General features: G+C 36.4%; 1 protein-coding gene across 10 annotated transcripts in view; it reads left to right on the top strand.

Annotated features, from left to right (window-relative positions):
• FUT8 (fucosyltransferase 8) overlaps window positions 1–27994 on the top strand; it is a 354455-nt gene that overhangs the window by 275487 nt on the left and 50974 nt on the right. For all 10 annotated transcript variants that reach the window (XM_017892453.1, XM_017892454.1, XM_017892444.1 and 7 more), the window contains one exon: window positions 10323–10560. In XM_017892453.1, the coding sequence (XP_017747942.1) occupies window positions 10323–10560 (238 nt within the window). The remainder of the gene's footprint in view (window positions 1–10322; window positions 10561–27994) is intronic.

The following is a 27994-nucleotide window of genomic DNA, read 5'->3' as shown; positions in this document are numbered from 1 at the left end:
GGCTAATATCCAGAATCTACAAAGAACTCAAACAAATATACAAGAAAAAAACAAACAACCCCATCCAAAAGTGGGCAAAGGATATGAACAGACATTTCTCAAAAGAAGACATTGATACAGCCAACAGACACATGAAAAAATGCTCATCATCACTCGCCATCAGAGAGATGGTTTGGTTTTAAAGCCAGTGAATAGACAAGTGCTGTAAGTACCAGTACTACCCAGAAGAATGGTGCTTTGCAGAATGGAAAACCCAGCAAAACTGTATAACTTAAACCCTGACTTTTATTTAAAACAAAACATTTGGAGCAGCTTTTGCACAGGAACAGTTTCAACCGTTGTTTTCCTTTTGCAAGTACTTCATCTTTTACCCTTGATCTTAGCCAAAATGCTGAGAATCAATACTTTGTCTTTTTACTCCTGTGTCATAAGACAGGGCTGACTATTCATAGGCATGCTTTTTACTCCTTTTCCCCTTCTACCCTCTTCCTCTTCCTCTTCCCCTTTCTGTCCTCTTCTTTTGTCCACCTTTCTTCCCCTCTGTTCTCCTCCCAACTCCCCTTTCTTCTATCTTATTTCCTCCTCTCCTCTTTTCCCTGCTCACTCGCTTTTTAAAAAGAGTACCTGTCATATCATACTTGATGATATGTTTTGAGGAAAGAGACCCTAAATGAATTCTGTCGACTAAAATGATGATGGAGGACCTTTCTGAAATTCAGTCTTAATTTTTGTAAGCATGCTCTTTATAACCTCAACAGTTAAATTGATTCTGAGACCTGGGAATTAGGGTATAAACTTACAGAGAAAAGTTGAGGTGTTTGAGAAGATACATTTTCTGTGCATTTATATAGGATTGTCAGATTCTGGTTCCTCGTGTAACTCAGCTTTTCTTCTGTATCCTTGGAGATAGTTTTATTTACATTATATTCTTGAATGAGAATATGAATCATTAATTATCAGCCTTTCCTTTGTGGCCCTTCTGGTAGCAGAAAAATATTACCAAGGTTATTCTGGCGTAGAAGTCTCTTGAATTTAAGTTGAGGGTTTTCTAGAGACCACCTGGAACTCCCAGAGATAACAGAATACTGTCTTGAAAGCCTCGATGGAAGAAATGTCCCACATTTGCTTGTTGCTTTCTATTGGATTTATGGAATTTCCATCTTTTAAAAATGACTTTAAAGCATTTAGTAGAGACTTACAGGTAAAGAGCAAAAGTTTTTAAAATGTATTATTTAAAGTAAGCTAAATATGGCTTTACTTACCAAGACAAGCTTTCCTCTTCAATGACTGTATAGTAACGATCTGCCTTACTGTAGTCTTTCAGTCTATAAACTCTGTATCTTGGTATCTTTCCTCCCTTAAGTTTCCACTCTTAGATTTTACACAATACCCATAGGGGAATTTCCCCAAGCACTTGGTAAGCTACTTGGGCCTGAGCTATTGTGTTGTCTTTACTACCTGGAACGGATCGTTTGGGTTGCTAGAGGGGTGGAAAGGATGCCTTAGTACAGTCTTAACTTTGCTATGGAAATATTCTTGTTTAATATGTTAAGAGACAATAATTTCCGGTCTTGGCTTTTAAAAGTGAGCATGCTTTTTAACTGTCTCTTTCATAGTTATTAACTATGCCAGAGTCTTCATTTTAATTACCACATGGAGTACTTCAGTTCTCTTATTTGCTTCATTACCTTTTCTCCTTGGTTTTGAAAATAATGTTAGAGAAATAAAATCAGATTGTTTCTAATATAATGAAATGCTTTCAACACCCTATTAATGAATTCTTTCTTCATTAGCAACACAAAGCTAGATATTGCAAATCTTTTAAACAAACAAATTAAAACTGTTTAGTCGTCTGATTAGAGCAGACAAAGAGCACAGTACAATTGAACTCACCTGACCTGACCCGTTTTTTTGGTTTTTACTGAACTGTCTTCACTGGAAATAGGAGCTATCTTTGACTTAACTCCTTCCAATAGAAGGGATTTCTTAGAGAGGAGTTGGATCTCCTGGGGTTCTGATTCTTAATTTTCAGTTTACAGAAATAGCTAGATATGTGTTTTGAGCCTGAACTTCTTGCTCCATCTTGTATTGAAGATATCATGGTGAAATAGATAAGGACAGTGGACAGTGGATCAAGAGACCTGCACAGGTCTCTTGAACCTGAGAGGGTTTGCCACCTGTTAATTTATTTTTATGACTATGGACTTGACATCACCTTTGTCTCTGTAGATGTAATTCAGTTGAACTAATGGTTATTGAGCATTTACTGTTTGCAAGAGGCGGCTGGAGATATTATGTCCAGTTTATATTGACTAAATGTTTTCTTTGTTGTTAATTTAGCCTTTTTCTGCAGTGTTTTTGGTCAATAGTAACTCTGGGCAGGTGAGGGATATTACATTGTGGCTGGAAAATTTGTACTCTGAAGTTGCTTTTATTGGTGTGTAGGAAAAATCTTTATTAAAAGTTATAGAAAAAAATCATTAAAAGCCACAAAATCAGTACTATTTTGTAATATTTTATAATTCACAATGCTACTAATTTACTAAGTGGAGTCAGTGGAAACCTGTAAATCCTAAGTAATAGAATAACACCTATGGTTTACTAGTTGATTGAAAATTGTTCTTTTTTTGCAAAGGGGAAATTAACCTGGTATCCTAATTTGAAATATGTCTAACAGTGACTATTTTTATATTTTAACCTAAGTAAAATATGTCAGCATTATGATGGTACCTTACTGAATTAGTAATCCTTTATTTCTAAGGACTGCTGTTTTCCTTCAAACATCATTTTGGTTGGAGGCTTATTAATTCAAGTATTGTTCCCAACTGTTGATTTATAGGGCAGAGAGAACAAACACAGCTTTCAGCTCTGTTGAAGCAGGGTCATTCTTGGAAACTAATAGTGTCAGATGAAATGCCTCAGATAGTGTAAAAGAAAATAATTGGGCCAGGAGTGGTGGCTCATGCCTGTAATCCCAGCACTTTGGAAGCCTGAGGTGGGAGGATGGCTTAAGTTCACAAGTTCGAGATCAGCCTGGGCGATATGGGAAAACCCATCTCTACCAAAAAATACGAGAATTAGCTGGGCTACTTTGGGGGGCTGAGGTGGAAGGATGGCTTGAGCCCAGGAGGTTGAGGTTGTGGTGAACCATGATTATGCCACTGCACTCCAGCCTAGGTAATAGAGCCAGATCTTTTCTCAGAAATAATAATTGAAGAAAATAAAAAGGGAACTGAATTCAAAAGAATCCTGTTATATCTTAAATCCTTATTTCTTGATTTATATGTACTATGGTGACAGCTTTGCTGATGAATTATAATTACAAAAATGTTACATAACGTTGTTAGCATATAAAGACCGGTGATTGGGCTCCCTTGCAACACTAACACTCAAAAAGAACACACACATACAAAAAACTGGATTTATTCAGTGTGAAATAATGTCTTTTGAAATTATGAGGATAAATAAGAAGTATGTTCAGATTAATTTTGTGCATACACCATCTCATTTATTTAGCCTCATAGTAGCTCTAAGAAAGAAGGGTGAGTGAACAGGGAGAGGCTGTGTAGGGAGGTCATTTTTGTGTCTATTTTAAACTAACCAGTTGAAACCAAATCACACAATTGAGTTCATAGCAGAACCTTCATTGGACCAAAATCATATCTTTAACCTCTCTATCCAAGCCCTTTCATTAGAGAATGTTGTCTTAGGTAATTTTCACAAATTTACCTTGTATTTCTAAAACTTGAATTATCATTATTCAAGGAGCTAGAATATATCTGCCTATTGGTGAGTCTGACTTTTTTTTTTTTTTTGAGGCGGAGTCTCGCTCTGTCGCCCGGACTGGAGATCAGTGGCCGGATCTCAGCTCACTGCAAGCTCCACCTCCCGGGTTTACGCCATTCTCCTGCCTCAGGCTCCCGAGGAGCTGGGACTACAGGCGCCCGCCACGTCGCCCGGCTAGTTTTTTGTATTTTAGTAGAGACGGGGTTTCACCATGTTAGCCAGGATGGTCTCGATCTCCTGACCTCATGATCCGCCCGTCTCGGCCTCCCAAAGTGCTGGGATTACAGGCTTGAGCCACCGCGCCCGGCCGAGTCTGACTTTTAAGTAGATCCCATATACAAAAATCTCATATTATAAAACATAATTTATTGTGTTTATAGTTTAGAGTAAAGCTTCTTTTAGTAATGAGACCCTTCTATATATCTTGCTCATGGATATGACACATTTTCTAGTCTTTTGCAGACATCAACTGGATAGTATAAAACTAGGATCAATGGTAACTGACAAGAGCTATTTGGTAAGAAATTTGAAAACTACGAAACTATGGCTCTGTATCCCTTTTATAGAGTCCCATAAATCTCTTTATATTTGTTGCTATTCTGTAACAATGCTGGATAACAAAGGCTTGACTTAGAATAGGGGTTTTCTCTAAAGTTCCTTTTCATCAGAATAAATTCCTGTTCATTTCAGAGTTGTTGCTTTATTTTTTTCTAGATGTGTACTCTGATAAACCTAATCTTGTGTTAGGAACATAAATACCTTTTCTATTCTTTAGTGTCCTCTCTCTTTTTCTGGAACTTTTATGAGCAAGTTATTTTGAATTTTCCAGACTTCTAAATATTATTTGGACAAAAAAATTGGGCTGTGACTCTGAGCTTTTTCAGTGTTTCATTTACTGTTATCAGTACAATCATTCATTTTCTCATATCACCCTTCAAGTCTTCCATTCACCACCTTATATGTATAGACATTTCTCATTTCAGAATCAAGCATAATGGATTTTACCTCTTTCTTTGTGTCCTCTATGACATAAACAGAAAAGAATTAATATAGTCTGTCTTCAGCTTGATTTGAGATACACTAAGCATCATTCATTAAACCACTTGTACAGATTGCCCTTTTAGGTCTCAGCTCTTGTGCTCAAAGTGTTAGGTTCTAGTCAAACTATTCTTAACACAGTGAATATACTTTCTTAAATGTAGATGTGAGTCTTCTTTTAAATAGAAAATCTGTAGTTTCCAAACTAAAGGTCAGATGTTTCAATTATTATGTTCCTTCACTCTTTTTTTCCTTAAAAATAAAAAAAGAGAAGAAGAAGACTAACATTGAGATGTCAATTAGTTAGGGGAAATTGGGTTGAGGTATAGGGAGATTCTCTGTACTATCTTTTGCAGTAACTTTAGTACATCTTAAAACTGTTCTAAAAGAAAAGGTTTATTGAAGAAGATATGAAGGACATTTCCCTTTTCATTCATATGAATTTTAGTGATATTCAAGTATTCTATTTCTCATGAAAATCTGACAAATGTCAATGTTATTTGTCCATTCTTTTGATAAACTGAGTCAATAATAAACCTTTGGATCAGTTTGAGAATATTATTTATTCCCAGGATCCTTATACAATATTGCACAGAAATTAAATGATGCAGATCTCCCATTCCCACATGTTACCACACTCCTCTGTTCCTCTCAGATCTTTTGTGGCTATAGCAACAAGTGTGAGAATGCTTATTGCTTTAGGAGTCTGCCATGAGTTCATAGTTTCAAAGAATCAGCAACTCTACTACTTGATTGTGGAAGCAATATTGACCAAATCTTGCTGAATTTTATCAGGGTTCTCTCAGATTCAAAAAGGCTCTTAACTCTTCCTAAGGTTCTTGATGGTATTTCTGCTTTGATCTAAAAAAAGACCAGCTTGCTGTGACACATTTGAATATGAAAGCTACCTGTTCTGGAGGTAACTTGTATTTTCCCTTCTCAGTTTTCCTTTGGAATCACTTTACAAACTGCAGCTTTTGTTTGTAGGGCTCTGCTTGACAGGACAGATGATATCCCTGGAAAGTAGTTTTAAAGTTGATGTTTGGTGACTGCATTATTCAAGGCTCATATAAATTGAGAACTGGTTACATTGCCTCTTGCTATGTAGGATAAAAGATTCTGTTCTTAGAGTCACCCATTCTCTCTCATAGACAAAATAGCTAGGAGAACTTCTCAAACTAATTTTGTTATATGAAGAACTAAGATGCCTAGGAATAATTTAGCAATAGCTCATCCAAATTAAAGAAAAGTTGAACTTTAGAATGGAAGATAAAGAAATTATCATGTTAGCTAAACATTTGCTGTCTGGATCTCCCAATTAAAAAGTGGCATACTACATCTCAGGTTAGCCAGTTCTACATTCAGTTGTGAAAATGGCTGGTAGCTATCATCAAGTATGATTTTTTTAAATGTTCCATGCCTGATATTTTGTAATTGTTGAAATCAGATATCCCTTTACTCAGTGACTTTTACTTCATAATGAAAAAGTAGATTTTGTTGTAATATATAAAATTGTGGAGATAGATGGAATTAACAGAGAAATTAGAATTTTTCTTTTAAGATAATTTGAGTTTCATCGTAGAAGATAAGCTCAGAATGCTGAAGTGCTGCTGGAATAAATGAACTGTTTTACTTTTTTCATAAAGATATTGATGTATGCAACTTATAATTCAGAGATGATTCCATTTGCATGTTCTGAGTGACGAAGAAGTGAAAGAAGTAAGAGACTGAGTAATAAAGAAGTGAAAGAAAGAACTTATACACTGCTGGTGGGAATGTAAATTAGTTCAGCCATTGTAGGAAGCAGTGTGGAAATTACTCAACCAAAAACCATTTGACCCAGCAATCCCATTACTGGATATGTACGCAAAGGATTATAAATCATTCTACTATAAAGATGCATGCATATGTTCATTGCAGCACTATTCACGATAGCAACGACATGGAATCAACCTACATGCCCATCAGTGGTAGACTGGGTAAAGAAAGTGTGGTACATATATACTATGGAATACTATGCAACCATAAAAAAGAATGAGATCATGTCCTTTGCAGGGGCATGGATGGAGATGGAGGCCGTTATCCTTAGCAAACTAATGCAGAAACAGAAAACCAAATACTGCATATTTTCACTTATAAGTAGGAACTAAATGATGGGAACACATGGACACGTAGAGGGGAACCACAGACACTGGGGCCTATCGGAGGGTGGACAGTGGGAGGAGGGAGAGGATCAGGAGAAATAACTAATGAATACTAGACTTACAACCTGGGTGACTAAATAATCTGTACAACAAACCCCCCGTGACACAAGTTTACCTGTATACAAACCTACACATGTATTCTTATACTTAAAATTAAAAAATAAAAAAAATGCAGTGTTAAAAATGAGAAGTGAAAGAATTTTTAAATGTAACTGCTTAATTTCACATTTGTTTAGAGTTCTTCCCAAGAAACTTGCTTTTCACTGCAGTCTCCTTAAATATGTACGTACAGTTTTCATTGGATTCATTGAAATCCAATCCAGCAGGATTCTTTCCTAAATAAGAAACATACTGGATCAGTCCTGACCTATTTTATGATTTTTGGTACTTGTCACCTGTAAAGAGAAGTTAAGGGAACATCACCCCAACTCCATAAAAATACCATCAGAGACTATTATGAACACCTCTGTGAACACAAATTAGAAAACCTACAAGAAATAATTCCTGGAAACATACAACCTCCCAAGACTGAACCAGGAAGAAATTCATACCCTGAACAGACCAATAACAAGTTCTGAAATTTAATTAGTAATAAAAAGCCTGCCATCCAGAAAAGGCCCAGGGATAGACAGCCAAATTCTACCACACATTTAAGAAGACCTGGCACCATTCCTACTGAAACTGTTCCAAAAAATTGAGGAGGAGAGACTCCTCCCTAACTCGTTCTATGAGGGCAGCATCATTCTGATACCAAAACCTGGCAAAGACACAAGAACAAAAAGAAAACATCAGGCCAATATCCTTGATGAACATAGAAGTAAAAATCCTCAACAAAATAATAGCAAGCCAAATCCAGCAGCATAACAAAAAGCTAATTCACCACAATCAAATAGGCTTTATCCCTGGGATGCAAGATTGGTTCAACATACACAAATCCATAAATGTGATTCATCACATAGGCAGAACTAAAAACAAAAAGATTATCTCAATAGATGCAGAAAAGGCTTTCAATAAAATTCAGAATCTATTCATGTTAAAAATCCTCAACAGACTAGCCATCGAAGGAACATACCTATAAATAGTAAGACCCATCTATGATGAATCCACAGACCAACACCATACTGAGTGGACAAAAGCTGGAAGCCTTCCCCTTGAGACCTGGAACAAGACAAGGATGCCCACTCTCACCATTGCTATTTAACATAGTTCTAAAAGTCCTAGCCAGAGCAGACAGGCAGGCAAGAGAAAAAAATTAAAGGCATCCAAATAGGAAGAAAGGAAGTCAAACTACCTCTCTTTGCAGGCAGTATGATCCTACACCTAGAAAATCCCATAGTCCCTACCCAAAAGCTCCTAGATCTGAAAAACAACTTCAGCGAAGTTTCATACTACAAAATCACTGTACAAAAATCAGTAGCATTTCTATACACCAGTAATGTCCAACGTGAGAGCTCAATCAAGAATGGAATCCTAGTCACAATTGCCACAAAAAGAATGAAATACCTAAGAATACTGCTAACTAGGGAGGTGCAAGATCTCTACAAGGAGAATTACAAAACACTGCTCAAAGAAATCAGAGATGACACAAACAAATGGAAAAACACTTCAGGCTCATGGGTAGGAAGAATCAATATCATTAAAATGGCCATAGTGCCCAAAGCAATTTACAGATTCTATGCTATTCCCATCAAACTACCAATGACATTCTTCACAGAACTAGAAAAAACTGATGTAAAATTCATACAGACTCAGAAAAGAGCTGAATAGCCCAAGCAATCCTAAGCAAAAAGAACAAAGCTGGAGGCATCGCATTACCCGAATTCAAACTATACTACAAGGCTACAGTAACCATGGTATTGGTACCAAACACCATGGTACCCATACCATGTATCACCATACCAAACAGCATGGTACTGGTACAAAAACAGACATATAGACCAGTGGTACAGAATAGAGAGTCTGGAAATAAAGTCATACACCTACAACTTTCTAATCTTTGACAAAGCTGACAAAAAACAAGCCAAGGAGAAAGGACTCCCTATTCAATAAATTGTGCTGGGATAACTGGCTAGCTATATGCAGAAGATTGAAACTGGACCCCTTCCTTTCACTGTATACAAAAATTGTCAAGATAGATAAAAGACTTAAATGTAAAACCTAAAACCATAAAAACTCTAGGAGAAAACCTAGGAAATACCATTATGGATATAGGCCCTGGCAAAGATTGCATGATGAAGACACCAAAAGCAGTTGCAACAGAAACAAAAATTGGCAAATGGAACCTAATTAAAGAGCTTCTGAACAGCAAAAGAAATTATCAACAGAGTAAACAGACAACCAACAGAATGGGAGAAAATATTTGCAAGCCATGAAAGGGCTAATATCTAGAATCTATAAGGAATTTAAATTAACAAGCCAAAAGCAACATTATTAAAAAGGCAAAGGACATGACAGACATTTTTCAAAAGACATATACACAGTCAATAAGTATGAAACATCACTAATCATTAGAGAAATGCAAATCAGAATCACAGTGATATACCATCAGAATGAGGTAACAGTCAGAATGTTGTTATTAAAAAGACAAAAAATAACATGCTGGTAAGGCTGCAAAGAAAAGGGGCATTTATACATTGCCAATGGAAATGTAAATTAGTTCAACCATTGGAAAGTAGTTTGGCAGTTTCTCAAAGAACTCAGAGAGCTACCATTTGACCCAGCAATCCCATTATTGGGTATATAACCAAAGGAATATAAATTATTCTGCTATAAAGACACATGCACTTATATGTTAATCACAGCACTATTTGCAATTGCAAAGACATGGAATAAACCTAGTTGCCCATCAGTGGTAGACTAGAAAAAAGATGTGGCACATATATATCATGAAATAGTATGAAGCCTTAAAAAAGAATGAGACCATGTCCTTTGCAGCAACATGGACGGAGCTGGAGGTCACTATCCTAAGCAAACTAATGCGGGAACAGAAAACCAAACACTTCATGTTCTTATTAAAAGTGAGAGCTAAACATTGAGTACATATGGACACAAGAGAATTGTAGACATTGGGGCCTACTTGAGGGTGAAAGGTGGGAGGAGGGTGAAGATCAAAAAACCACATGTCACTTACTATGCTGATTACTTGGGCTGTATACCAAACCCCCACGACATACAATTTATAGAACAAACCTGCACACGTGCCCCTGAAGCTGAAAGCAAAAAAAAAAAAGAGAGAGAGAAATTGACCTCTCTGTACAACTTATCTTTATTTTTGTTTCTCTTTCTCCCTGACAGAATCCCAAGGACTGCAGCAAAGCCAAGAAGCTGGTGTGTAATATCAACAAAGGCTGTGGCTATGGCTGTCAACTCCATCATGTGGTCTACTGCTTCATGATTGCATATGGCACACAGCGAACACTCATCTTGGAATCTCAGAATTGGCGCTATGCTACTGGTGGATGGGAGACTGTATTCAGGCCTGTAAGTGAGACATGCACAGACAGATCTGGCATCTCCACTGGACACTGGTCAGGTAAGGAGCTTGTGCAGCATATGAGATCTCTGGGCTGATTCACTCAATTACCAGATTATTAGATTTCTAGGTAGACCTTCATGGAACATACTCGTCTTTTCCTCTGGATCCATGAATACTATACATTATCCAGATAAAATCTAGAAGAACAGTATTTTATTTTAAAAGTATTTTATTATGTATTTCATTTCTGATGCTCATTTTTATGTGAATTTAGCAAAATCACTGAGTTTTTTTCAGGGAGCATAATTTAATATTTTAATTACAATGATATGCCTTTCACTCTGTAGGATGATTTCACATTATTGAACTCATTTTAATATGAAATAATCATCATATAAAGTAGTCCAGTTTATATGGACTACTATATATGAGTAGCATGAGCATGCATGAGAATCACCTAGAAGTCTTCATAAAACTCCATTTTCTGATAAGGAAGGTCTGGGGTGCAGCCTGAGAGTTTTAATTTCTGACAAAAGTTTTATGTTTAGGGACCGTGCTTTGAGAACCACTGAGGTGGACCTTGCTGGTAACTTTATCTTCAAATGAAGCCTAATTTGTGTGATTTTAATTATATTCAGGAAACATTTAATTAATAGTAATGTGACTAAGGTACTATACTAGGCATTATAAGCAGATAGATCACTAAGAAATTTCCTTTCTCTCCAAGGAAGTGGTGATGGTGTAGAATATAGAAAAGAGTTTCTTACTGCTAGTCTAGTGCTTTTCCTTCTACAATCATGATCTTTAAGATCTAAAGTTGGGCTACCTTGTTTAAATTGTGGCTTTATTGTTTTGTAATCTTGGACAAGTTACTTAACCTAGGTCTTAGTTTCCTTATCAGTAAAATGAAGAGTAATTACTTACTTTATTGAATTGTTGCTAGATTAAATGAAATAATATATGTAATGCACTTACTACCTGATATATGAACTCATATCTAGTAATTTTTAGCTACTATGAATAGCCTTTATTCATTAAACAAATGTATAATGCGTGCCTACAGTGTGACAAATACTGAATTAAGTAGTCAGGATAAATGCTAAGCAAGACAATACACATCCTCTGCACTCACATCTTGTGGGAATTCCAACATTTTTCAAAAAACTGAGGCATTTCAGTTAGTATCATTTATTATGGTGCTAAGCACCTTTTTTCACAAGCTACAACACTAGATACAAAATAGGGAGCTATGCCATCAGCAAAGTAACTTTGGTTCCTTCATTTCTTTTGCCTCCTTTGAAAAAAAAAATCAGTAATATCTGACTCTGCAGAAGTGTCATGAAACTTAATTGAGTACTTTCTATAAAATACTTTTGAGTTGCTCTGCAAGAGGTCCTGTATGGATTAAAAGTATTTTGTGATTTTTGTCTTCTATAGGGTAGAAGCCTCATTTTATATATCAACCGATTTTTTATTTTTAACTCACTTCAGATTTTAAGGTGAACCTCTTTATCTAGAACCTAGTTGAGCTTTAGTTTTAAAGTTTCATCTTCTCCTGATCTGATCTGTACTTTTCACAGCTAGTGCCAACAGATTGGTTATAAAGGTTAGGAAGATACTAAATCTATCATTCAGGAAAAGAAACTCTGCCAACCCCACTGTGGCTAACTTTTTTCATTTCATGGACTTAGGTCAGTTTAAACTTCCTTGATTGTGGAAATAATAGGTAGGGCCAAACTTTGCTTCTCTGGTTCTAGGGGAGAAAACTTTTGGATGGTAGTCAGAAAAGTGAAGTTACCAGATTTATCAGGTTTAATATACAGTTTAGCCCTGCCTGTATACTACAAGTGGTTATTTGGTTTGTTTGATTTTTAATTCTTACTTGTACATTTTGTAGTCTGTAGTGGCAACCACAGGGTATGAAAATTTTAAATGGCTTGAATTTCAAACACTCAGAATTTCTTAATGTTACAACTAAAGAGGATGTAGAAATCATCCTTTCTTTATTCATCTGGAATCAAAGACCTAGTAAAGGCTAAATGACTTACCCAGGGTCATACAGCTTATAAATGCCAGAACTCTGGTTAGCACATTCACTTCTCCATACCCCCCGTCTAAGTCCTTATCAGTAAACCCATGCCAAACACTTTACCTAGCAGAATGATGATTAGAGGCACAGAAACTGCCTGGAATATCTAGAAATTAAATAAAATAGTTTTAATAATTTAGATACCAATCTTATATCTGAAAAGAGATTTCTTTTAAGGTTAGAATATTTTTGTTTTTATGAAGAGTAAAACTGCCATAGATTTCTGTCTGCTTATTTACGTTATATATGTACCCTTTAGAGAAACTATTGAACATATTTCCAAGAATTAAAGGAAATAGTGAATTTTAGTAAGCTCCTTGACATTAATCCTTTAGTTAGTTATAAATCAACTATGTCTGTTGCCATTCTGAGTTGTAAAAAATCTTGGGATAGTTCCTTTGTCACCATTACTGTGAAATTATTATTGTTCATACATAACTTGACATGATGTCCCTACAGATGGAATTTAGTAATTCTTGTTCAAGTCTGTCCACCAGTGCAGGAATTAGTTTGCACATTGATCATTGCATAGCTATATCATACCTTATTATAGGTTGATGTCTATTTTTCTTCTGCATTATTTTATGTTTGTGTGTGAAACTATATCCTTTGTACCAAGTAAAATGGTTAAGTGAAGGAAAATACTAAAGGTGATGCTTCCAGTAAACAGTAATCAAAATATTTCCCATCACCTGTACATGCCATGTCTATTCCTAATAGTTTACATGTCCTAAGGTTGATGATGAAATGATCAATTTAGTTTTTTACACCAAAAGATGTTTCCTCAACCTGAACTAACTACACATACTAGACCCAATTCTTCCACATAGATTGCTTGTGATAATTCAAAATGGGAATCTTGCCTTTATGTTTAATGATTTGAAGTACCTTTCAACAATATTTATTTATTTATTTATTTTTGTTTTGTTGTGTTTTGTTTTTAGAGACAGTCTTGCTCTGACACCCAGGCTGGAGTGCAGGGACATGATCCTAGCTCACTGCAGCCTCGAACTTGTGGGCTTAAGCAGTCCTCTCACTTCAGCCTCCACAGCACCTGGGACTACAGGCATGCTCCATCATGCCCAGCTAGTTATTTTATTTTTTGTTAGAAATAGGGTCTCACTGTATTGCCCAGGCTGATCTTAAACTCCTGGTCTCAAGCAGTCCTTCCGCCTCAGCCTCCCAAACTGCTGGGATTATAGGCACGAGCCACTGTGCCTGGCCTCAACAATTTATAATTTTTTTTTTTTTTTGAGACGGAGTCTTGCTCTGCCGCCCAGGCTGGAGTGCAGTGGCCGGCTCTCAGCTCACTGCAAGCTCCGCCTCCCGGGTTCACGCCATTCTCCTGTCTCAGCCTCCCGAGTAGCTGGGACTACAGGCGCCCGCCTCGTCGCCCGGCTAGTTTTTTGTATTTTTTAGTAGAGACGGGGTTTCACCGTATTAGCCAGGATGGTCTCGATCTCCTGACCTCGTGATCCGCCCGTCTCGGCCTCCCAAAGTGCTGGGATTACAGGCTTGAGCCACTGCGCCCGGCCAACAATTTATAATTTTGTTTTTTAAAAGATATTGACTATTTTAGGCTATATATGATGACTAGCTTTCAAAATACAGTTCTAGCTTATATAAATACCATTGAATAGATGGTTTAGTGATAGAGAACTCCATTTAAATTCAGTTCCTCACTTCGCCGGGCGCGGTGGCTCAAGCCTGTAATCCCAGCACTTTGGGAGGCCAAGACGGGCGGATCACGAGGTCAGGAGATCGAGACCATCCTGGCTAACACGGTGAAACCCCGTCTCTACTAAAAACTACAAAAAAGAAAAAAAAACTAGCCGGGCGAGGTGGCGGGCGCCTGTAGTCCCAGCTACCCGGGAGGCCGAGGCAGGAGAATGGCGTGAACCCGGGAGGCGGAGCTTGCAGTGAGCTGAGATCCGGCCACAGCACTCCAGCCTGGGTGACAGAGCGAGACTCCATCTCAAAACAAACAAACAAACAAAAAAAAAACAACAAAAAATAAATTCAGTTCCTCACTTCAAACTTTTCCTTGTAAAATTAAAATTATTCCCCTTAACAGTTAACCTAGACTGTTTTGTCTTTCTTCCTCTTGTCTTTTCCCACTATCTTAAAAAATAAATAAGTTAAACTGAATTCTTAATATGATAAATGTAATTGAAAAATTTTATTTGTAAATGAAAATAATGACTAGTAAAAAAAAAATTTATAAATATGATGAAGTTTGATGCCCTGGAGGCGACGTGCCTGGTTTAAATACATGTCTAGGTAGAAGACCATTTGGTATATTCACTTACCTAAACTGAATGGTAACCTTCTCTCCATGCCTCATTTCCAAAAGGTTTTAGTCAAAGAGTTTTATTTGACATTTTTTTTATGTGGCGGCAGCCTTAAAATAAAAGTGATTCAATGAAAGTATTTGCTGTTTGCTAGATACCTATGCTGGACTACATGAAGACAGACAGTCTCTTTCCTGTAAAGGGCAGTCAAGGGGGAACGGTAGACAACTAAATAAGCAATTAAAATATGTTGTGTTAATGTGGTGGTATGGGTAAGTTAAGACTATCCTGAAGCAAATATCTAATACATATTTGGGGTTCTTTTGGAAGAAATGATTTTTAAGCTGAGACCTAAATTATGCGTAGGAGTCAACCAGGTAGGGACATGGTGGAAAATTTTCTGTCAGTGGGCACAATATGTAGAAAGAGAGGCAAGAGAACATGGAGTCACTAGGGGAACTAGTAGTAGTTCATTGTAAAGCTTGAATACTGAGAGACTAGCTAATGTTTCATTTTAAAAACAAGCATCACTTACAGGATTTCCATTTTGATGGTTGTGTATTTTTGTTCTTCACTAAAACTGACAGGTTTTAATTCAAGATTCAAAGCTCTTTTTTTTGATTTTGGTTTAGAGAGTAGACAGAGTTATAAGAAGTTGATTTCAGGTGCCTTTTTTTGTTATCTCATAACTATTAAACTGTTTATTCAAATATCTCACTCAGGTCAGAAGGAAAATCTTTAGCAAGTAGAACACAAATAAAATTATACTTTCAATCTTTCCTTTGAAACTGATATTTTAACCTTTACAAAACTACTAAGATGTCTATTGGAATCATCTAAATATTCTAACCAAGTTATATCCTTATAATGATTGACGTCAGGTAGACCAGTTTATAAACTGATATTAAGCAATAATGTGATTAAGAATATATAGGTATAATATACATGTTAGGCTATAGATATGTGTCTGTTAAGTCTTTTTACAGTAGTATGTTCAGTCTTTGATAATTGTATTAATAGAAACTTAAAACAAGTACATTTACTATTTTTGATCCCTTATGCTGCAAAAAGTCTTGATTTCTCTGTTTAGGTGATCTGAGAGAGAGGAAGGATATTGGACTGTGAGTCTGATCCAGTTCTGTTGTTTTTAGCTTTCTGAACTTTGTGAATTAACTTTGGCTTCTGAACCTCAGTTTAGCTCTTTAACAAAACTCATGATACTCATTACCTACCTCCCTGTCCACCTGGAATATATTATTAGGTTATAAGCTGCAACAACAGGAAAGTTATCCTTTTATTCTGAGATGAAAATCATGCCTTTATAAGAGCTTCATATGTATTTTTTTTTTAAGTTAAATGGAAAAGTTGAAAGAAATACATAGAAGCAAGATAACTTCTGATAATAACTTCTGGACATTCAGAATATCTCTATGCTTAATAAATCCACCATTTAATCAAAATAAATTTCTGGGCCACTCATAGTCTCTCTGCAGCTACCTTAAGCCTTCAGCAGTTCTAAGTATTTTTTTTAATCTCAACATACCTGAGATAGAAGGTATACTCTTGCTTGTAATGGTTATTCTGTGTAATTAGTGAAACTGGCTTTGTTGCAGGAAAGATGTGGTTGTGCAGGGAGGCGATTTGGAGAGTGAGTTGATACCACATATAGTTGAAAAGTTAGATGTCTCCTCTCCAAGATTCTAGTAGGTTTCTCTGCCCTTTACCTGACTCCTTTTAGAATCATTAACCTAAACAAGTATAATTGCAGGTACATAAGGACTTTTGATTGAACTGCTATAAAACTTTTTTGTTTTACTACTTATGGGCCATAAAAGAAAGAAAGATCTTTGTTTCCGGAATTTAAAATACCAGTTAGAATATACTTATGTCTCAGAAGAAGTCAAACTGCTTTTCACCATGACATCTTCTTTCATTTCTCACTTGAGGAGATAGAAGTCCATGGTGTCTCATTAAAATCTCATTGAGATCATCAGGAAATATGGGAATAGGGAACTGAAACTTTGTCCACATTATAGCCTTGACCCTTGTGCACTTACACTCTTACAATTATAGATATTTATTTTCATATTTATCCTGTGCTCAAATTGAGTTGTGAGTAAACCTGGGGAAAGTGAATTAGAGATTTGCAACCTACCAGGATAAAACATGGTACATTTTCTTGGACTATTAATTTTATTTACTGGTAAATCATTTTCAAATAATAAAACAAGATCTATAATGGTATAAAATGAAAATCTGATCAAGCTCCAGCCCATTGATTGAGGCCAGTCTTCATATTCTCAGTATGAGTTTACCCTCCACTGCTGTTAGCATTTTGGTGGAAAATTTTAAGAAACACCATTCTATGAGCTTTTTTTAGCTGTTTGTTTTACCTTGACGGAGACTCCATATGGCAGCAAGGCAGCAAGGCACTTATAGTTTATTTACCTTCTAGGTTATTTACACAGTGCTAAGCGTTTGACCAGAGCACATTAAATGTAACAAATGAGGCCGGGCGCGGCAGCTCATGCCTGTAATCCCAGCACATTGGAAGGCTGAGGCGGGTCAGTCACCAGAGGTCAGGAGTTCAAGACCAGCCTGGCCAACGTGGTGAAACCCCATTTCTAGTAAAATTACAAAAAAAAAATTAGCCGGGCGTGGTGGCGGGAGCCTGTAATACCAGCTACTCAGGAGGCTGAGACAGAAGAATCGCTTGAACCTGAGAGGCGGAGCTTGCAGTGAGCAGAGATGGAGCCACTGCACTCCAGCCTGGGTGACAGAGCAAGACTCTGTTTCAAAAAAATAAATGAATAAAAAATAAATGTAATAAACAAATAAAACCTCTCTCCCCAGATCCCCATCCAATTTTCAAAACATTACCCTTCACACTGTGTGAGGCACTTTTATTAAGCTGTAGATTTTGTTTTGAAAAAAGTCTGTTAACTAAGAATGAATCTTTTTAGCAGTTTATTCTCCCCTTTTTAGAAAAGGTCTGGCAGAATGTGTTCAGAGGTAAAAGAGGTGTGATTTAGGAAAAAGCAATACCTATTTAGTAGCATCCACCTCACTGTGGAGGGCAAACTATTTCATTGGAAAAGTTTCTGAAAAATCCCCTAAAGTCTATTTAGAACCTATCAAAGGTTGTTAGAGCTAGAGATAGAATCCAGGTGTTCTTAATTTCCTGTGGGATGTCTGGGCCACATAGCCTTGATAACTGTCTCAGAAATTATCAATGTTTTTATAAGTACTGACAAACCTATTATGATAGGTGTATTCCTTAAAGGTTTGGCATAAATTATTACAAATTGAGTCGTGTTTTAAACATTCTAGTGGAGCTAGATTACGAAGTAAATAATCTTTTTTCTAATAGGAGCTAGTAGTCAGTTGCCTGATTCACCCCCCATCCTTCCTTGCTTCTTCCTTCCCTCATTGCCTTCCTTTCTTCCTTTTGTAAGTATTTGGGTTTTTCTGTTTTCCTCAGACATACTTACGTGAATCTTTGAGTCTCAGTCACAGTTGACCTTCAACTCAAACATCAAAGTATAGAAAAAGAAGATTGCAATCTTTTAGTAGCATTTTGATAACAGAGTCTTATTTGCTTAAAACATGTGGATCACATTAGAGTAATTCTATAAACAAGGTAATTATTGAAATTTTGAAGAAAGTCAAGAATGCATCCTATCCCTTTTGGTTAGTTTTATATGCCAGAGCTCTGAGTATGATGTGAATCTATAATTTCTTTGTCTCCCTTTCTCAGGGTTATATAAATTGTAGGCTAATTTCGTGGAATAGGAAATAATAAAGTCCGTGATCTTTAGTGGAATTATACATATTTTTTTTCCCTCCAAAAGGGTGTTGCTCAGTAAGAAAGTTCTATAGTGGTTTGTACATTAGGTTCCATTCGAAAGAAAGACATATTTGTGTGTGTGTGTGTGTGTGTGTGTGTGTGTGTGTGTGTGTTTTTAAGTAATAGACTTTATTCCTCATGCATTTTTGTTGCCTTAGCAGAAGGTCAGAAGCAGATTACAAAATCATAAACCTTCTTAGGATGATACTTTGGTATCGGGCTTCTTTCTTTTGTTTTGCTTCCCAGAATACAAAGATCAAAAATATTCTTAGCAGTTATTGAAAATAATTAAGAGTTGAGTCCTCCACCTCTTCCTAAAGAGGTCCTCCTTTTGATTCAATTTAAGTTTAGTCTCCTATTATAAGTAGCCATTAAACTTAATTCAGGTTATATTCCCTGGAAGCAAGAAATTGCAGCTAGTGATACTATAAGTCATACTGATTTTCCCAAAAGATATATTACAATTAGAGTTACCATTCTTGTTCAGATTTTGATATCTAACTTTACTTTTGAAAAAGTACAACTGCCAACAAGTACTGTATTAGGTATAAATAATGGGCACATTTATATTTATAATGTTTTTAATTACAAAGTTTCTTTAAAAAAATGGATCACTATCATAAACAGGGAAGTGCCTTAGTCATTCAGTAAAAATTTGAATGTTTCTAAATGCCATGGGGAATATAAAGATGACTCTTCAGGAATTTGTCATTGAGTATCATGAGACCCATACATCTGTAAATGTAAAAAAGGAAAAAGGTACTGTCATAAGAGAGGTATAAAGTCCTGTGGGCCACCAGAGAATTGAAAAACTGTTTCTGGCTGAAGGAATTAGAGACTTCACTAGATCCATGAGCTGGGCTCTTAAAGAATGAAGAAGAACATCATATACTGGGACAGATCCGTGTCATTGATTTGGAGTCAGAAGTTATTAACTGTGTGACTTTGGATAGTGTCCCTTAACCTCCCTGTTCTGTGTGCCTTACAGAGTTGTTATGAGCATTAAGAGTGATAATATATTTTACAGTGCTTTATATATTCTAAATCACCATATGTTATTATTACCACTTTAGTTTTATGGGAACAAAGCAAAATAATAATAATGATAGCATAATTGGGTTATAGAGTTTCAGCAGGACTTCTTTTAACTTTAACAGCCAGCATTAATGAAACTCAGCTACTTGATGGCTTTTTGTGTAGCCATCCTCCCAAGGAGAGCCAGCGTTGACTCCCTAGCTCCCGCAGCCCACATGAGGATCATTCTCCACTTCTGTTGGGTTTTATTTAGGTTGCCCTATAAAAATCTCAGTGTCTAGACTGATTAGACATCAAAAATATGCTCCTAATCAAGGAGCTGACTGGTTTCTCTTAGTTTCTGGGACAGGGTTGCCTTCTTAGATAGAGCCTTCGCTGACCCCAGTCAGAGAGCTCTCCTGGCAAAATAGTCTTCAGTACAGTCTTCAGTTAGTCTTCGTAAGGTCTGCAAGTTGATAGGATGATGGCTGGGAGTAAAGGGGGATACTAGGAATAAACCATTTTGTCTTGGAGCTCTAATATGTATATAATACTAAGAGAAGCAAAAATAGGCCCCTGGGAAGGCTCTACGCTCTGTGGGAGCTAACGCTTAGGAATCTGAACATACCCCAGGTGGGAATTCCCAAGTAACTTTTACCTAAAAGTAGAGAGGGGTTTTTCAGTTAAAAGTCTTTTTTTTTTTCTAAACACTAGCAATGGAATTGTACAAATCCTAAGGATCTGAATATTAGAAATACATAAAAGTGAGGGCCTTTGACTGAGAAAACATCCCTTTGGTACCTCTCTATTGAATAGAAGGAGCTACATAATGTCAGACCAGCAGAGATTATGTAAGCAACCAAAAATGTAGTATTGAAGCACTGTAGTATGATCCCGTCCTCTCTAGGTTTTGGGTCTTGTATATTATATTTGAAGCTATTATTCTGGGAGAATATAGTGCATCTAGGTTCTGGCTAGGAATGAACTAGAACACTTCAGTGGGATTTTAAGGCATGGTGAAAAAAGTAGTTGATGAATGAGTAAATCACCAGTATTTTTCTTTCTTTGCTGCCACTGTCCATCTTGATGTGTTCACTGAAATCAAGTGGAGGAGTTGGGGAGTAGGTTAAATAGCTGCCTCTGCTGCTACATCTGGCAAATCTTGATCCATATAATTTAGAATTAATAATATGGCATTGGCAAAAATAGGCATTATACTATATGTTCTTCTTTTCTAGATTAGATCCAGTACCAACCATGGGGCCACCCAAACTGAGATATTAGAATCTATACAGCAATCTTTCTGCATTCTTTGGAAATATAATACCTAGATGGAATTCAGAATATGATATCTACATTTTAAAAGTTATGTGATGTCTCTATTTCAGAGGGAAGATTATTATTTTATGGCCTGTCATAAATGACCATCTTAGAGGCACCCATTTGTTTTATGTATGCATTAATAATGGAAATTGAGTTCATTCAACTATTGTAATTTTTGTACATCTGTATCATGATTTATATATTGACTCATTGATGAACATATAAATTATTTCAAGTTTTTGCCATTATAAACAGTGACAGTGAGTATCTTTATGCATATCTGTTTGTGCGTATATATTAATTTTCCTAGGGCAGTGCTTACAGACTTTATCACATTATACTATATGTAAAAATTATTTTTACTGCCCATATTATCATCTGGGGGATGGTGGCAAAGCTACAGAAGTCTCTGACAGCATGTTACATATAAAATCTTATTCTCTAAAAAAGGGCTTGACAAACTATGGTCCTCAGACCAAATTTAGCCCCCTACCTATTTTTGTAAATATGGTTTTATTAGAATATATTCATGCCCAATAGTTAGTTAGTGTGTTGTCTGTGGCTGCTTTTACACCACAGTGGCAGAGTTGGATGGTTGCAACAGAGACTACATGGCCCACTGTATTAGTCAGGGTTCTTCAGACAAACTGAACCAATAGGATATATAGTGAGATGGAGCCTGAAAGATTTATTATAAGATCAGTACCTTATCATTAGCTCACATAATTATCAAGTCTGAGAAGTTCCACCATCTGCCATCTGCAAGCTGGAGACCCAGGAAAGCCAGTACTGTATTATAGTTAAAAGGCCAGACAGAGAGCTGAAGGGATGATGGTGTAGATTCCAGTTCGAGTCTGAAGGCTTGAGAACCAGGAGTGCCAGTGGCAGAAGATAGATCACCTAAAGATATTCTCTTATGTTTTCTTCCAGAAACTTTATAGTTTTAGCTTTTGCATATATGTCTATGATCCCTCTAGTGTTAATTTTCACGTGTCGCATAAGGGTTAAGGCCATTGTTTTCCATATTTTTATTCAGTTGTTCCAACCTTATCTGTTGAAAACTTTTCCTATTTGAATCGCCTTGGTGTCTTTGTCTAAAATCAATCAGTAATATATGGATCTGTTTCTGGTTTCTCCATCCTGTTTAGCTGCTCTATTTATGTCTATCCTTACACTTTAAATTTTTATCAGCCATCAAATATTTCACAGCATGTTGATTAGAAAGCTGTACATGTGCATAGAAGTGGTATTGTTAGGTCATAGGAAAGTATCCATTTCTTTAACTTGCCTACATATGCCCATTCCCTCTATGGAAAAATTATTTCAATATCTCCTCTGCTCTCAGAATCCATCTCCTTTTAATCTGTCTTCCACAGTGCCATCAGAATGATATTTTCAAAACCAAATATGACTTTCTGTCCTTTCCTAAAGCCTTCCATGGCTGCTTAGTGTATAAAACTCCTTGCTTAGAATATAGGATATAAGCCCCTTCACATAAACAGCCTGCTTTTCAAAATGTGCCCTGCACTCCATAATTCACTAGTCCACCTACAAATGTATTCCTTGAAATGAAAGTTTTGTGTACTTTTGCTGCTATACTGGGAACATGTAATTCTTTCTCTCTAGAGAATATATTTCCTCCACTTCATCCCATGAAATCCTATTTATCTTTTAGTATCATTCCCTTTGTGATATTTCCCTCCAATTGACCCAATGTTTTCACTGTATTTAAGCAGTTTGTTTACATGTTTCTTTGACTATATTGTGAGTTCTTTAAGAAGTTTGTCCTATTTATTTTTGTCTCCTCATTGCCTAATACTGGCCAATACTTGCTCCTCAGTTTTTTTAAATTGAATTGTCTATGATAAGCAGAATGGTTCTTGAAAAATTTTAATCTCCTTCTGAATCTATCAAATAAAGAACATACCGCCTTATCTATGTGATGCAAAGGTTTCTGGTGAAGAGCAAATGAAGTAATAGGCATGGAAATGTTTGAAGAATGTTTTAAAAATCTGATGGCCTTATTGTTGTTTATAACAAAATTTCACTAGAATTAATCCTGTTGGTTTCTTACAAGCTTTATTATGGTGGAACCTTACCTTCATTTTTTGCATTGGTTAAAATTATCCTAATATTAAGACTTTAAAGATTTTTATTTCTAATGTTTTCAGTAAAACTGAAAATAACTTAGTTAAAAAATACTTTTGCATTTAAAACTGTAGACCAATTAAGGCATTTTCTTTATAAAATCTCAGTTGTATGTGTGTATGTGAGTATCTTTTTGGATATCTTTGATTCAGTAAACATATTGAGTACTGCTCAGTTCAGGCACTATGATCGTGATCACATTACAGTAGTAGCTAATATTTAGTGAACCATACTGTGTTACTATGCTAAGAACATTACATATATTATCTCATTTAATACTCACAATAACCCTTATTATCCACATTTTATATAGGTAAGTAACTTGACAGAGGTAGTACAGCCACTAAGATACAGAAACCCAGTCTGACTTCAAAATCTGACCTTTCAGTATTGTGCTCAGGGATCAGCAAACTACAACTCCCACAGCCTGGTTTTGTAAGGCTTGCTATATTTTTAACAGGTTGTTTTAAAAAGAAGATGTGACAGAGACATATGTGGCCTGCAGAGCCTAAAATATTTACTATCTGGCCCTTTACAGAACATGTTTGCCAACCTCAAGATGGTTAAAGAGAGTCCCTGTAACTCCAGAAGCTCCCAATCCAAATAGGAAATAAACAGAAACATTTTAAAAGTCTGCCTCATGAGGCAAAATTTGGTTAGTGATGTTATTATTAAGATTTAAACAAGGATCCCAAAGGCCCCGGGCATGGTGGCTCACGCTTGTAATCCCAACACTTTGGGAGGTTGATGCAGGAGGATCGCTTCAAGACTAGGAGTTTAAGACATAGTGAGACCTGGGCTCTTAAACATAGTGAGACCTGGGCTCTTAAAAAAATTTTTTTTTTAAATTAGCTGGGCATGGTGGCACATGCCTGTAGTCCCAGCTACTTGGGAAGCTGAGGTAGGATTGCATGAGCCCAGGAGTTCAAAGCTACAGTGAATTAGGATCATTCTATTGCACTCCAGCCTGGACAGTAGAGCAAGACCCTGTCTCAGAAAAAAAAAAAAAAAAGGAACTCAAAGGGATTGGAGGTTGTAGTCATTGCAGCCAGAAGACTTAGAAGAAATGGCATTTGAACTGCTTTTGAAAAAGTTGTAAAGTGACCAGAAGTCTTAGGTATACAAATCCGCACACCTGGAGTACTTGACAGGTGATGATTAAAATACTTGCCCGTGACATTCCAGGATACCAAAACTCCTGGGCATTATTTCTCCTTCTACCTCTTATTTGCTGAATTATGTAGAAGAGTGCATCAAAACATCTGCTTCTTAGTTTACCCTTTAGTCAGTTGTGAATAAAAAATTGGTTCTGATAGTTATCTTGTATTTTTCAAGTGAATCAAAAACAAATCTGATAGAGGGTGCTTCAGTGCAAGTATTTTTTAACCTGTAAAAATGTGAAAATGGTAGTGCTTTAATTAAATAAACCTTGCATTTTGTATTCCATCTTAGCTGACATTGGATTGGCAAAACTGAAAACCAATGTTTACATTCACAGTAATTGCAATTTATTTATTTATTTATTTATTTATTTATTTTATTTATTTATTTTTTTTGAGACGGAGTTTTACTCTTGTTGCCCAGGCTGGAGTGCAATGGCACTGTCTCGGCTCACTGCAACCTCCGCCTCCCAGGTTCAAGTGATTCTCCTGCCTCAGCCTCCCGAGTAGCTGGAATTACAGGCGCCCACCACCATACCCAGCTAATTTTTTGTATTTTTAGTGTAGATGGGGTTTCACTATGTTGGCCAGGCTGGTCTCGAACTCCTGACCTCATGATCTGCCCACCTGGGCCTCCGTAAGTTCTGGGATTACAGATGTGAGCCACTACGCCTGGCTAGGTTTCTTATTTTTAGGAATTCAGCATGTAATTTTATAATACATTTGCATTAATTTGGGAGAAAAAAATGAAACCATGCTTTTGAAGAAAATTGGCAAAAGTTGTCAAGTTAAATACAGAATTGCTTGTTAGGAAACTTTTTAATTGAATTGAGAAAATGACACAAGATTGGCATTGTTATTACTCAACCATTGGTTGTAAACAGTGCCAAAGATAGAATGAACACTACCATGAACGATTTATATTTTGTAAATTAAGCACACAGAAAAATATTAAAGTACATTGGGAGATGCATTTTCTGTCAGCATAATTTAGAATATGACAGTTAAACAATCAAATATTTGGATATTGAGGAATTTTATTCCCAAAGAGAAAAAAGGACAAATTACTTTATGTGGATTGAAAAATACTCCAAATACCAAAAATAAAAGCAGAGGAAGCATAAAGATTCCCTGATTTTACAGTTTGTGTAGAATAGCATCCATTGTATGAGTAATGAATATTATGTCTATATTTGTGACGTTTTTTAAAAATCTGATAATAGCTTCAAGCTATTTCTTTTTCTGAATATCATTAATATTAATAGATAATCATTGAACTAATTAATGTGTATGTGGGCAAATCACTGTTCCCTATTCTATTGTGGATATATAATTTAAATTAAATGTTTCTCATTTGAATAAATGAAATATCTTCTTGGAACCTTTTTCTTAGCCTGAAAGAATATGCATTAATGATAAGTAGCAACTTTGGTTTCTGTGTTATACGTTGGTGCAGATATTTTGGTTGGCATTGATATTATATTAAAATATGTATTTGATGGCATTTTCAGTTTGATAAAAAGACTTCTATAATAACTATAATATACCCTTAAATATTTATCAGTACATATTCCTCTGTATTTTAGTATTGGAATTATCTATGTAATTGAGTGAAAACAGGAATAACCACAGATGCATAAAAAAACACATCTGTAAATTATTACATTTGCCATCTTTTATTAAAGACTGCCTTGCAATTCTGTTTCATGGAAATGAATTACCAGTAGGTCTTTAGAATATGCAGAAATGACAAAAGAGAAGAAAATCCATCTCAAAAGATTTGAATATAGTCTTTGAGTTGTGGCTGAAAATAGTCTGAACCCTCTATCTACTCATATCATTCTTTAAAAATAATGGAAAGAAATGGTTCCAAAAGCTGTATTTTGAAGATATTATCTACTGTCAAGGGCAAACTAGCATTTTAAAACTATTCCTTTGATATGGTTTAGTTTTGTGTCCCCACCCAAACCTCATCTTGAATTCTAACCCCCAGGTGTTAAGGAAAGAATCTGAGGGGAGGTAATTGAATCATGGGGGCGGTTTCCCCCATGCTGTTCTTGTGATTGTGAGTTCTCAGGAGCTTGGTAAGCGCATCTGGCGTTTCCCCCTCTCACTTCTTTCACCTGCAACCATGTAAGACATGCCTGTTTTGCCTTCCACTATGATTTTTAGTTTCCTGAGGCCTCCCTAGCCATGTGAAACTGTGAGTCAATTAAACCTCATTTCTTTATAAATTACCTAGTCTCGAGTATGTCTTCATAGCAGCATGAAAATGGACTCATATGTGCTTTTTTGGTAAAACAGTATGTTATTATCCAGTTTCATGTTGAATTAGTTTAATTTAAATTAATCAAATGCCATTTTGTATTTGGGGCCACAGATAAGAGAAACTCACAGAAAAAGGTTATTGAATCTGTGGAATTTTTTTTTTTTTTTTTTTTTTTGAGACGGAGTCTCGCTCTGTCGCCCAGGCTGGAGTGCAGTGGCCAGATCTCGGCTCACTGCAACCTCCGCCTCCCGGGTTTACACCATTCTCCTGCCTCAGCCTCTCGAGTAGCTGGGACTACAGGCGCCCGTCACCTCGCCTGGCTAGTTTCTTTGTATTTTTTTAGTAGAGATGGGGTTTCACCGTGTTAGCCAGGATGGTCTCGATCTCCTGACCTCATGATCTGCCCATCTCAGCTTCCCAAAGTGCTGGGATTACAGGCTTGAGCCAACGCGCCCGGCCTGAATCTGTGGATTTTTAAAGGCCCTTGCTCTGTCTCCTTTCCTGCCTCCTCTCTATATTTAGGCCGGTGACTATCAGAAAGAAATAGGAAGGTAAAAGCTCAGGCTTAAAAAAAAAAAAAAAACAAAACTTATTTTACAGTCTTTTATCAATGGAGTATGAGACAACACATTTTTGCAAATTACCACCCCATTTCCTAATTCAAAAAGGAGATTTGGACAGTTTTCCCTGGCACCACTGAAAGAAGAATTTGCTTTCTGTCAGTGGCCATGTCGAACAGTGAGAATAATGCAGTCAACTCTCTTCTAAATTAATTTAAAGAAATGTAATTGTAGATAGTTTGAAATGGTAATTATTCAAAAAATTAATTTTCCTTCACTTTGGACAGTTCTATGCCATGCTATTGTAGGTTAACCCTATTACCGGAAAGGGGGCCCCAATCCAGACCCCAAGAGAGGGTTCTTGGATCTCACACAACAGTTTGGGGCAAGTCCATAGAGTAGAGTGAAAGCAAGTTTATTAGGAAAGTAAAGGAATAAAGAATGGCTACTCCATAGGCAGAGCAGCCCTGAGGGCTGCTGGTTGCCCATTTTTATGATTATTTCTTGTTATATGCTAAACAGAAGGTAGATTGTTCATGAATTTTCTGGGAAAGGGATGGGCAGTTCATGGAACTGAGGGTTCCTTCCCATTTTACACCATATAGGGTAACTTTATGATGTTGTCATGGCATTTGTAAACTGTCAGTGATGCTGGTGGGAGTGCCTCTTAGCATGCTAATGTATTATAATTAGCATATAATGAGCAGTGAGGATCACCAGAGGTCACTTTCCTCACCATCTTGGTTTTGGTGGGTTTTGCCCGGCTTCTTTATGCAAGTTGTTTTATCAG

The sequence above is a fragment of the Rhinopithecus bieti genome, unplaced genomic scaffold, assembly GCF_001698545.2.
Source record: "Rhinopithecus bieti isolate Rb0 unplaced genomic scaffold, ASM169854v2 scaffold_20892, whole genome shotgun sequence".
Lineage (NCBI taxonomy): Eukaryota > Metazoa > Chordata > Mammalia > Primates > Cercopithecidae > Rhinopithecus > Rhinopithecus bieti.
This window is presented reverse-complemented; position numbering and strand designations above follow the sequence as displayed.